This window comes from Triticum aestivum, chromosome 2D (assembly GCF_018294505.1).
Source record: "Triticum aestivum cultivar Chinese Spring chromosome 2D, IWGSC CS RefSeq v2.1, whole genome shotgun sequence".
Taxonomy (NCBI): domain Eukaryota; kingdom Viridiplantae; phylum Streptophyta; class Magnoliopsida; order Poales; family Poaceae; genus Triticum; species Triticum aestivum.
Window position 1 is genome coordinate 12,799,234 of NC_057799.1, and position 11,640 is coordinate 12,810,873.

The 11,640-nt window shown below is 47.3% G+C and overlaps 2 protein-coding genes and 1 pseudogene across 3 annotated transcripts; 1 reads left to right on the plus strand and 2 right to left on the minus strand.

The window, feature by feature from the left end:
* Positions 1–930: 930 nt before the first annotated feature.
* On the plus strand, positions 931–6,797 carry LOC123051082 (protein PAIR1-like). 2 transcript variants are annotated; one of them, XM_044473845.1, is made up of 12 exons: positions 931–1,064; positions 1,150–1,315; positions 2,166–2,319; positions 2,555–2,689; positions 2,834–2,886; positions 2,978–3,175; positions 3,593–3,652; positions 3,736–4,118; positions 4,792–4,957; positions 5,315–5,393; positions 6,378–6,425; positions 6,597–6,797. In XM_044473845.1, the coding sequence occupies exons 1-12, from the start codon at positions 1,033–1,035 to the stop codon at positions 6,659–6,661; spliced, it is 1,539 nt and encodes a 512-aa protein (XP_044329780.1). In that variant the 5' UTR covers positions 931–1,032; the 3' UTR covers positions 6,662–6,797. The 2 variants fall into 2 exon arrangements, with proteins under 2 accessions (XP_044329780.1, XP_044329781.1); XM_044473846.1 differs by lacking the exons at positions 6,378–6,425; positions 6,597–6,797 and adding an exon at positions 5,493–6,329.
* A 5-nt stretch (positions 6,798–6,802) lies between these two features.
* LOC123051083 (7-deoxyloganetin glucosyltransferase) lies at positions 6,803–8,735 on the minus strand. Its single transcript, XM_044473847.1, has 2 exons — positions 8,143–8,735; positions 6,803–8,062 (listed from the first exon to the last, which is right to left on the minus strand). The coding sequence occupies exons 1-2, from the start codon at positions 8,654–8,656 to the stop codon at positions 7,089–7,091; spliced, it is 1,488 nt and encodes a 495-aa protein (XP_044329782.1). The 5' UTR covers positions 8,657–8,735; the 3' UTR covers positions 6,803–7,088.
* Positions 8,736–10,082: 1,347 nt separating this feature from the next.
* On the minus strand, positions 10,083–11,393 carry LOC123055488 (7-deoxyloganetin glucosyltransferase-like; annotated as a pseudogene).
* Positions 11,394–11,640: the final 247 nt, after the last annotated feature.

The window sequence follows — 11,640 nt, forward strand, 5'->3', positions numbered from 1 at the left end:
TCCGATCTGGTAGAAGAGCTCGAGATGGGGTCGTGCTAGGATGCGGCGTCGTGGGCCGTTGGATGTGTGATGAGTGGCGCAGATCCGGTTTATGGTGTTCGTAAATTTTAGAGCATTTTCCAATATCAGAATCAGATGATGTAAATTTTGGTGCCGGAAATTTTCCTGCTGTAACAGATGATGTAAAAGCCGGTGCCGTGCAAACGTGGCTTCTTCAACTATCAAAAACATTAAAACATGTTCAACCCAGATAATAATAAACTCATATCAAATTAATCTGATCAGACGAGGGAGTGACGGTATGGGTCTAGCACCCTAGTCTTGATAGATTTATTTATTTGATTTTGCCGGCTATGGCACATGAACATGATATGGTCCGTATCCTACCCCTCCCTTTGTTCCTTGTGAAATCCATCCTGAAAAGCACGAGTTGGTGAAGGTAGGGGCAGCGACCGGCGATGGAGAGGGTAGGCATGGTTTGGATCCCACGCAACGGCGACTGATAAGGACGAGGGTAGGCGACTTGTGCATCCCCATAGCGATGACGTCAAGACGCAAGTCCCCGACGGCAGCGAGCGACCTCCCCAACTCAGTCAGGTACCACAATAAACCCCTTTCGCCCTCCCTATAGCTGCTCAATTTCAGAAGGGGGTTTTGTCTCCACAATAGAGGTTGTGTTTCACAAGGATAAAAATGGGTTTCAGAAAGGAAAACACATTTACCTCTGCAACGGAGGCCGTGTTTCAGAAAGAAAAAGAATGTTTCTGAGTGATTGCAAAAAAGACCCTTTTTGTGTTTAAAAAAAAACAAAACCAAAGACCCTTATTATTACTACACTCTAAAAAAAGGTGCGCTCTTATTACTGCTCACAGATCGGACGGCTATTCGTGGCTCCATCCAACAGTCGGCGGGACGAACCCCACACACACCTCTCTCCCTGTGGTTCAAATTTTAATTTTCCTTCTGGGTGCTCCGCTCCTCCTCGCCGGCCGGCCATCGCCGCCGCCTCGCCGGGGAAGGGAGGAGGAGCTGATGAAGCTCGGGATCTCTCTCCCCCCGCCCCGGTAAGACCATCTCCCCCTCCGTCCCCTCCCCCCTATATCCCCGTCCGCTGCCGCTGAAACGTGCGGGGGTTCGATTTCGGACCAGGAGCGTCGGCGGGAGGGCCAGCGCGCCCCCTGCTTCCTCCGCGTCGTCGGCGGCGCCGTCGCAGCAGCAGGCCTTCTCGCTCCCGCGCCCGAAGCTGCCGCGGCTCTCGGAGTCGGAGGCCTTCGTCGGCCAGGCCCTCCACCGGCCCACGCCCGCGCGCCACCAGGTCTCCTCCGCTCCCCCCTCCTGCCGCCCGTTGCCACTGAACTCGTCCGTGGACCCGGTGTGCCTTTTTTTGTTCGTTCAGTTCAGTTCCTCAACGCCACTGAGACTGAATTGGTTCAGTGGGCAGCTCCAGCAGCGTTTCCGATGAATTGGCTATGGCGATGAGTGGGATCAACAGTTCGATTCCACAAACCGATCGATTGGTTGATTGGTTATCTGCTTGGAAGCTCGGAATAATCGTTCGTGCAACCTATCTATCTAGTATGTATATGCTGCTGCAGAATAGCACCAAACTGAAACTGGTTCAGGATCCAAGAGGTTACCTGCTTGTCCAATCCTCATTCTGCGAACGAACGACCAGTCGAGTGTTCTTCTGTGGCTGTGGTGGCATGGCGCCATCTTGGTATTTTTTCCGTTTGTTGCACGTGTACTGAAGTACGTATGATGTTCAGTGTCTTACCAACTTTATCAGCATTCTGCCTTGCTTCTGCCGGAATGACACCATATATTACAGAAGCGGTCCGCTGTATGCAACTTCTGTTCGTCATGAATAACTTCTGCTTTATCCATAAAAGCATGGTGAATGACTTCAGGTTGTGGTATTTCTGCTTGTTGCACATGGATGTACTGAAACATGAGGTCTGGGTTCATGGTAGTTTATCTGTATTTGTGCCTTGCTTCTGCTGGACTGACCTCCTTATTTCAGATGCAGCTTCTGCTCGTTGTCTTGCTGCTAAACGTTTCACTAATAGCACCTGTGCTTCTACTCACAGCTTACTAGTTACGAAATATGTGTAGCTCTTGTGCCTTCCCCAATTGTGACCTCAATTTGTCATCTCATTGGTGGCCAGGGATTTGGCTTGCATGACGACTCGTCGAAGAGGATGCCTCCATTTCCTCCCAGTTCAGCTTCTCGTGCACACGAAGAACCCCAGCAGCAGCAACCGGTGATCGTACCCAGCAGCACTACCCTGCACTGGAACCCCTCTCCTACAGACACTAGATGTAAGCTCTGAATCCCCAAGCAATGCATCCGATTGATTTAACGTCTCACACCAACTTCAGGAACATTTTTCTTGTTCACCTCTGTTTTATCTCATTGTCTGGGCATGCAAACTGGATTGGCGTGTGCTTTTATGCTAGAAAGAGCATCGGAAGCTGTTCTGTGTCTAGACCTCACCATCACTAAGCTGTGGGTATGTTTTGTTTGGTGTGCCTGATGATGGTAGTATTTCAACAGGTCGGGTTAACGAGGACGCTGAGCGCAGGTTTCAGCACCTGTCAGGTTCAGTACACAAGGTGGGGATGGTATTGGACTCGGTACAAACTGATGTTATTCAGCTAAACCGAACCATGAAGGACGCATCGCTTGAATGTAAGCCTTGCAAACCGGTACTGTTGATCATAATAGGAATTGCAGCAGCTTCTGATTTGCTCATAAACTTTGCACTTTGATTTCTCTTCTTCTTCGACAACTGATGCATCATATAAGTGAGTCGTATTTATCTGTTATGTGCAGCTGGTGTTGTGCAGCAAAAGTTTGATCTCCTAGAGGATACACTTCAGAAAATTGTAAGAGAAGTTGATGTCTCAGTTCTTTCTCCTACCATTTCATTGTTTGCAAAAACAACAAAGTTTGATATATTCAAACATGTTATCGCAGATTAAAGGACAAAATGATCTGAAAGTACTTGCTGAAAGCAGCACGAAAAGCAACCTGGATCAGCTGAATGTAATCAACTCTCGCACCAGCAAATTGAATGAGATGTCTTTGGTCGTTTCAGTCTGCCCAAAACAAGTGCAAGCAGATTTAAGGGAGCTGCATGGTGACATCTTCAGGGTTCTTACAAAGGACATGGAGGTACTTCTTCTGCTGCTAATCTACCGCTAGCTTTGGTACATCTTTTTTCGGTTCATTTTGTCTTCAGGAATTATCCTGATGGTTGGCATGTGCACATAAGTAATTAATGTACCAGTATCCCAAGTTCTCTGTTGTCTCCATATGTGTGGGTTCAGTTCCATATAAACATATAAGTTTTCCTAAATCTCTTTATGTATCCAGATTCTTGAAATAACATCATTTTCTTGTATAATGATCATGTCACATAACATTCAGCATTCTCAGTAGGTGATAGCATTTACTTTCTCTTTGAGATGGCTCAAAAAGCTCACAGTCCTATCTATTAAGTGGCATGTCACTCTTTTTCATACTGAAGAAACCTACGCGGATAGGTTTGCACTACAACTGCCTGATCTTTGTGTCTCTTCATTCATGCAGGGGGTTGTTAGAGATATCAGGTCTCTGAGTACTAAGCCTGCTGTAATGCCAATGCTGCCAGTATGTTTACTCATTACTTGATGAGCTGAATCCATAAGTCTTTTCTTATCCTTGTCTCACTGTCTTTTCTGTCTTGGTTGAAGGACCATGTGGTAGCAAAAGGAAGTCCCCTGATGAACAAGATGTCTGTAGCAAACGAAAGGCCTACAATGAACCAGACACCAGTAGCAAAAGGAAGTCCCCTGATGAACAAGATGTCTGTAGCAAATGAAAGGCCTACAATGAACCAGACACCAGTAGCAAATGGACGGCCCCTGATGAACCAAACACCAGTGGCAAATGGAAGCCCCATGATCATCAACCAGGCTCGAGTAGGAAATGGAAGGTCCCAGCTGAAACAAACACCAGTTACAGATGCAATGCCCCAGAGGGATCTAACACCAGAGATAAATGGAAGGCCCCAGAAGGACCGAATACCATTAGCAGATGGATGTCCCCATATGGAACAAATAACACCAACAAAACCGTAATATTCTAGTCTCAGTTTCTCACATAATTCAGTTATTAGCTAAATATACAGAGATTTTATACAAAGATTCCTAGAAGTATCCTGCTCTGATAGGGATACAAAGCTATGTGGTGTGGCCACAGAGAAAGCTCCTTTTTTTGTGATAGTTTTCTCGCTGTTATTTCAGTTCTATCAGCAAGGTTTTCTTTACCTGGATCACATGATGCCAGATTTAACCTAGGTGTTTTTGCACGTAGAAGGGGCATCAGAGAACAACATGTATGCCCTATAATTTAGAGAATTGAAATCACAGTTTTCATGAAAGGGTGTTAAGAAAAGGTTTCTTAATGTGCTGACTAAGACTAAATTTTGAAATCTTTGAACACAAGTACGAAGATTGTTAAACTTTTTCAAAAATGTTCAAATAAACATTCATATTTGCATAATCCTGTGGTAAGATGCTTATTTTCATGAGAGAGCTGGTTTAAATTTAATACTGGCAATTCAAATCTTGAAATGGTATATGTTGTATTGCTCCAAAACACTCTCTCTTTCTTCAGGAAGACTATATTCATGACTTTTCAGTAGTACTTCAAATATGACTCTGCATATACATTATGTCTTCACTGTTTTGCTCATTACGTCCTTGTTAGATTTCTGGATTCTGACAAAGCTTGCCTATTAATGCCAGCCTTCCTGCATGTTCCACTTATACTACAAGGGCGCCAGTTCTGAAGCCAAAGGTAGAACAGGGTAAGGTAAAAGCAGCTCACATGGTTGGTACAAGCTACAGGCTAGCACCTTCACAGAAAGAGGAGTTGAATGAAAAGGTCAATCCCCAAGAGCCAACTAAGAAGGTAACCTGTGATACCTTGATCTTTCCATCGTAATGAAATGGGTATAGGATACCTCGAGCAAACTAATGTTGTCGGCTAGTTTGGGTACGATTTTCATGCTTTCAACAGTTAAAGGAAACACCTGTTGCAGTACTGCTTACAGTTCAGGGCCAATGTCCTTCTGGAAAAAGCATACCACTGCGTTCTGGTTCTGAAAAAAGCACACCACTGAAAAACGCATACCATTGAGTTACGATTCTGAAAAAGCATACCTATGAATTTACCGGAACATGCTTGAAGCTGCAGTAGACCGAAAACTTGCGCTTGCATTATATTCAGTGTGTGATCGTGGCTCTGTACTTGTGTTTGAAAATGCAGGAAGCAATTATAATAATCATCGATTCAGATAATGGCAGTAAAGGGTGCACTCCCCGGATGATTCTGAACATGGAACCAGGTAGAGCTCATTCCTTTTTGTGCATGCTTTTCTTATGTCGTTTCTAGTTTCCTGCTCAAATAGGAGAGGAAGACCCTGACTGGTAATCATTCATAACAGAGAGATAGTCATCGGCAATTACGATTTGCCACGTACTAGTTTCTATTGCGGCATGCATTTTTATTGCCAAAGAACCAAGAAATTCGCAGCAGAAAAAAGTTTCAAAGGAAAAGAAGCAAATCGCACCCTCTGTTATGTATATATGCTACAGCTGACCTGAGGAAGGAAGTCGGCAGCGAGTCGGGGCCGCAGCTTGTGTGGGGGGCGAGGAAGAGGAGGACGAGAAGCGAGACACTGCCCATTGATGCCGCCACCTTGCTGCCAGGACAAGGGGAGAAGAGGAGGCGGGGACCTGGACCAGAAGCACAGAAGGACGAGACTGTTCACACGGTTGAAGCCGCTCCAGCGAAGCGGGCTCACCGGTTCAACCCCAAGTACGACGCGACCCTGTGGATCACCTGCTGAGGCGGTCCGAGAAGCCATGTCGGCGCCGGGCACACTGGCAGAACAATGGTTGTTCAACTTTGGCAACAACATTGCACGTAGTATCGTTTCACCTATGACCCCCACAACTCAAACACATTACACATGTACATCATAGATGTTCAGGGAGGTAAAGTCCCTTTTTCTTTCAACCATTTCATCTGTTGTTTACGCGAGGTCCACATGAGCAACAGACTGAAGAATTGCAAATGAGGTACCATAACTAGCACTTGCAATATGGTAGGCAGTGATTTATTCTGTGTGCAGTCTATACTTCCAAGTTAGTCCACTAGCACTGGCTGCATTGCCTCAGATTTCTTCCTCAGAACTTCCTATAGCGCCGACGATAGGTACCGCTCTCCCGCGCTCGGATGAACATTCTGAAACAACATGTGCATTTGTTAGTTACTCTTCTGAAACTTCGTCATGTTAACATTTTTTTTTTGGATAATTTTCACACAGATGGGCATGTATGGCGTACCATGATGAGCTTCCCTTCGTTTTCTTTTGGTAAGGGAGCGGTAAATTTATTTTTGCAACTTACCAGTAGACCCTCTTGCAGTGCCAACTTTACGGATAAAAATTTGGACCTATGTCGATAGATAAATATAGATATATGTGCTTTCGATTACGACCACCGATAATCAGACCAGCACGATATTGGTCCTGCTGCTGCTGCAGGGTGGAGAAGGAAGAGACGACGGCGCCGGTGGAGGAGGCTAGTCCGCTGCGGCTGGCTCCCATGAGAAGAGATTTGTGGGATGACCAGAATAGAATCTGCCCTTTTGGTGAGATCGTAGGATAAAATAAATCATTCATATTTAGACAAATCTGAAAAATTCTGCCCCTAGAATGCATTACACGTTTTCCTGAAAGAAGGTACACCCGCCTTGCCTCTCCATCGACTGATACACGTAGCCATATTCTTTTCAAAGTATAAAGTCTCACAAACATAATTGAAAATACATTACATGTACACACGACCATATGATTCGGCGAAACATTGTTTCCCTAGCACAAAGTCTAACTTCTCGCACGGCCACAACCCAACCAAACAATGCTAGCCTCATGGCCAAGTGCACACGCCTTATTGGATCAACAGTCCATGCAGAAACTCAGATTCACACTTCCCAACCTGTCGGTTGGATCCGCATGCATCTCAAATTCCGAATTCTACCCAGCACTCTTAGGGGCGGTCTGTAGTACATCCTTGAACATACTCTCAAGGTTGGCCAACGACCTGCCACCAGGTTGTGTCGTCGCACGAACGGCTATCTCGCTCCACTCCGCCGCCTTCCGCCTCATTTCTCTCCCCACCCCTTCTCCTCCCATCACCTCCCGTATCCTCGCCTCGACCACCTCTCGGCGCAAATCATCACCAACTTCCATCCCAACGCCCCACTCCACACACGCGTAATGGGAGTTGGTTTGCTGCTCGGCGAAGAAGGGCCAACACAACATTGGCACCCCGGCACTAAGGCCCTCCATCATCGAGTTCCACCCACAGTGCGTCAAGAAGGCACCCACTGCCTCATGCTGCAGCACCGCCTCTTGTTCACACCAGCTCGCTAGGAGGCACCTACCCTTGGTCGCCTCCAGGAACTCCGGAGGTACCACAGCGGCATCACCCTTCACTAGGTCATTCCTCACGATCCACAAAAAGTCGTAGCCGCAGTTGGCCAGCCCCCAGGCGAACTCTACCAGCTCTTGGATGGACATGGTGGTTATGCTCCCGAAATTGACATACACGACGGACCCAGGCTCCCTGCCCCGGAGCCACTCAAGACAGGAGTGGTCTTCTCTCCAAAGGCTGGGGCGTATAGCGGCGAGCTGGGCGCTGCCATTGCCGCCGTCAGGAATCACCTGCTTGGCAAGGAAGTTAAGCGGGCCGATGGTGTAGACGGGGAGGGGGAGGATGGCGCACATGGCGTCCAGCGCCACCTGATCGAGCTCGTCAAAAGTGTTGAGGATGATGGCGGCCGCACGGCCCGACTGCTCGACCTCGTGCATCAGGAAGTTGAACATCACGTCGTCACGGTCCGTCGTGCGGACGAAGGAAGGGAAGTCTCGGAGGCGCATGTGCTTGCTCATCCCCTGTGCCGGTGTCACCGGCGTGTCCAAGTAGCCGTTCTTCACTTGCTCTTCGTCTGCTCAGATCAATCAGACCGGCCATCATCACACATATGCAATGCTACTTGCTAAGAATCCGCGCCAATGCAATGCATACCTTTGAGAGGGGCAATGCCCTCGTCTAGGAGGAACCGGAAGTTACGGTAGCCCATGAAACCGCAGGCGCTGGCAGTCCAGAACAGCGTGCAAGGCACACTGAGCTCTGCCGCAGCGTCCAAACAAAAGCTCATGACAGCATCTGCCATGACACACGTCACTTGAGGCACCCCAGCTGCGCTGTTGAGGTCGCGGAGTAGGTTCTTTAGGTGGGGGAGGAGGCAGGTGGTCATGATGGAATGGCAGAGGGATGGTATGTCCTGCGTGGCGTCGGCCTCGGACTGGGGCAGGCCGTCAGGAATGGTGGCGAAGTGGAAGTCCGGAAGGCCGGCCACGGCATCAGGACCGCGGGAACGGACGAGGCGGCGGTGGTTATACTCGGTGTTGACGAAGGTGACGTGGAAGCCCTTGCAGTGGAAGATCTTTGCCAACTTCATCATCGGCGTGATGTGCCCCTGAGCCGGGAACGGCACGAACACAGCGTGGGGCTTCTTGTTCGTGGTAGTAGCACCCATGCCGGCGTCGCCCGGAATGGTAGAAATGCAGCTCAAGATTTGAAACTGAGGGAAATGTGATCTTCTCTGCTTGTACGGGCAATCACACAGTGCATATATATAGTGACTGAGAGTGGCAATTGCTGCGCGTATAGAGTACAATATTGGTCTAAAAAAATGTCAAATAGGGCACGAACGCACGATGGATGGATGAGAATGTGTATGTATTGGATTAAGTGTAAGTGGTCATGTCGTTTGCCTTTACTAATAAAGTAGTAACGAATATTGTCGATTAAATGCTCCATCTAGAAGTTTTGTGCAACAGAACCAGATTCTTCAGCCATGCTCACAAAACGAAAGGTGACTGCTGAGTAGTATTTAAATTGTTTCAAGGTACCAACCTCAGGTGTGAAGAATAATCTATAATTAACTTTGTGTCTGAGGCTGTTATATAATTTATTGGATGTGTGTTTAGAGATAATTGCTATTTGTTTTTGTGAAGAAAAAAAAAATCTAACTCTCCCCCCAATAAGTATTTGTGTTCATTCTTTTGTTTTTACTCACTGCTGTTACCAACATGGTGAGAGTGTCCTCTGTCTTCCATTCTTTTGTCCACCACGCTAAAATGCTGATATACAACCTAAGAAATGGCCCACACAAATAATATGATCTAACGCCATCATTAAGGGCACCCACAACATTACAATAAAACATTCTCTAAGGAACGAAAGATAGATGTTATCGGTCAAGAAACTTTAGCATATGTTCTCTACAAAAATAGAAGGGAAACATACATGATCATGTGAAAAGAGATGGTGAGAGGGACCATGCTAAAATTGCTCCTGAACGTAGGATATATTTTCTATGGAATTTTATCCTTTAGTTCATCACTATAGTAATCAAATTGATTGGTAACTTTATGTATACTTCATCTTCTATTATGGCTGCTAATCCACCCTAGAATTCGCCACGTTAAAGTGGTGCACGAGGGTGATTTTTGTTCCAGTTCTACCCCTGCCCGTTGTCCGGGAGAATGGTAGTTTTTACAGGAAACACCACCGGCTTGTCCACAATACAAAGAAGGATTGAGCCAACTCTGAAATCATTTTACTTTTATTGTTATACAGTTATACTTGCAATCATCCAAACCATCAAACACACCACTAAGCACTTTATTTATTCATGTTATTCATAGCTATCTTCCATGCATCCACGTATCATATTTATTCCGAAGTATCATATCTTACAAAAATAATTAAGAATACATTAATGTAGACACAAAAATATGAGAATAAAACCAGATAGAAGTAGCAAGCTACAATGGAAGCTGATGACATGGCCGCAACCCAAACAAACAGGACAGATATAGCCTTATTGGACAACCGGTCCATGCAGAAACTAATCCGCATTTGACATTCTGTCAGTTGGATCTGCATGCATCTCAATTCTATCCAACATTTTCAACCGCACTCAATGGTACAACCTGGAGCATACTCTCAAGGTTGGCCAACGACCTGCCACCAGGTTGTGCGGTTGCATGAACAGCGATCTCACTCGACTCCACCGCCTTCCGCCTCATCTCCCTCCCTACCTCTCCAACTCCCATCACCTCTTGTATCCTCGCCTTGACCACCTCCCGGCGCACGTCGTCGCCGACCTCCATCCCGACAACCCACTCCAAGCACACGTAGCGTGAATTGGTTTGCTGCTCCGCGACGAAGGGCCAACACAGCATTGGCACCCCTGCACTGAGTTAGGAAGGCGCCGACCGCCTCATGATGTAGCACCGCCTCCTGGTCGCACGTGCTCGCCAGGAGGCACCTTCCCTTGGTCGCCTTTAGGAACTCGGGAGGCAGCACGGCGACATCGCCCTTTACGAGATCATTCCTCACGAACCACAGGAAGTCCTGGCCATAGTTGGCCAGCCCCCATGCGAACTCCACGAGCTCTTGGCTGGACATGGTGGTGATGCTACCAAAGTTGACGTACACCACGGACTGAGGCTCCCTGCCTTGGAGCCACTCGAGGCAGGACCGATCTTCTCTCCAGAGGTTAAGGCATATCACGGCGAGCGTGTCGCTGCCATCGCTGCTCGGCGAGGAAGTTTAGCGGGCCGATAGTGAAGATAGGCAGGGGAAGCATGGCGCACATAGCGTCTAGTGCCGGTTGCTCTAGCTCGTCAAAGGTGTTAACAATAATGGCGGTCGCGCGGACCGACTGCTCTAGCTGGTGTATCATGAAGTTGAGCAGGACGTCGATGCGGTCCGTGGTGCGTATGAAGGACGGGAAGTCTTGGAGGCGCATGTGCTTGCTCATCCCATGAGCATGTGTCACGGGCATGTCCATATATCTGTTCGTCACCTGCTCTTTATCTGCTCAAACCGAATATTACACATGCAATAATGGTTGTTACAGACTTAGTATGTTAGGTCAACTTCAAGAAATTTGCCATCCATGCCTACATACCTTTGAGAGGAGTAAGACCCTCATCTATGATAAACCGAAAGTTGTGGTAGCCCATGTATCCACAGGCGCTGGCAGTCCAGAACAATGTACAGGGAACGCCGATCTCCGCCGCAGCATCAACGCTAAGGCTCATGAGGCCATCCGTCACGACGCACCTTACCAGCGGTGTCCCGGATTTATTGTTGAGGTCGTGAAGCAGGTCTTTTAGGTGGGGGAGGCAGGTGGTCATGGTGGAATAGCAAAGGGCAAAGAAATATTCCACTGAAGACTGGCTCCCACACGATGAAGACATTTAGAGACTACATTTTACAATGCCTGACTTTTCCACAAGTGCTCTTGAGCCTCCAATTAGTTATCCAATGCACACCAAAACCATTTTAGAGGCTCGAGTTATTGGGAGTCTACTAGAGTTGCTCTTAAACTAAGTTCAGACCAGCGAACAAATGATGTTCTACGCTTTAGGGCTTTAACATTGAGATATTTGTGAGGCTAGTTGTTCATTTCAATATTATAATAGTTTTACTGACATGGCTACGAAT

What these genes read in the sequence shown, in the direction of transcription:
- LOC123051082 (XM_044473845.1), top strand. Translation starts at nt 1,033, where the DNA reads ATGAAGCTCGGGATCTCTCTCCCCCCGCCCCG. An exon ending in CCACGCCCGCGCGCCACCAG is followed by an intron (nt 1,316 to 2,165) that starts GTCTCCTCCGCT and finishes ATTGGTGGCCAG; the next exon opens with GGATTTGGCTTGCATGACGA. An exon ending in TTCTTACAAAGGACATGGAG is followed by an intron (nt 3,176 to 3,592) that starts GTACTTCTTCTG and finishes TCATTCATGCAG; the next exon opens with GGGGTTGTTAGAGATATCAG.
- LOC123051083 (XM_044473847.1), bottom strand. Translation starts at nt 8,656, where the DNA reads ATGGGTGCTACTACCACGAACAAGAAGCCCCACGCTGTGTTCGTGCCG. An exon ending in GGGCATTGCCCCTCTCAAAG is followed by an intron (nt 8,063 to 8,142) that starts GTATGCATTGCA and finishes TGATCTGAGCAG; the next exon opens with ACGAAGAGCAAGTGAAGAAC.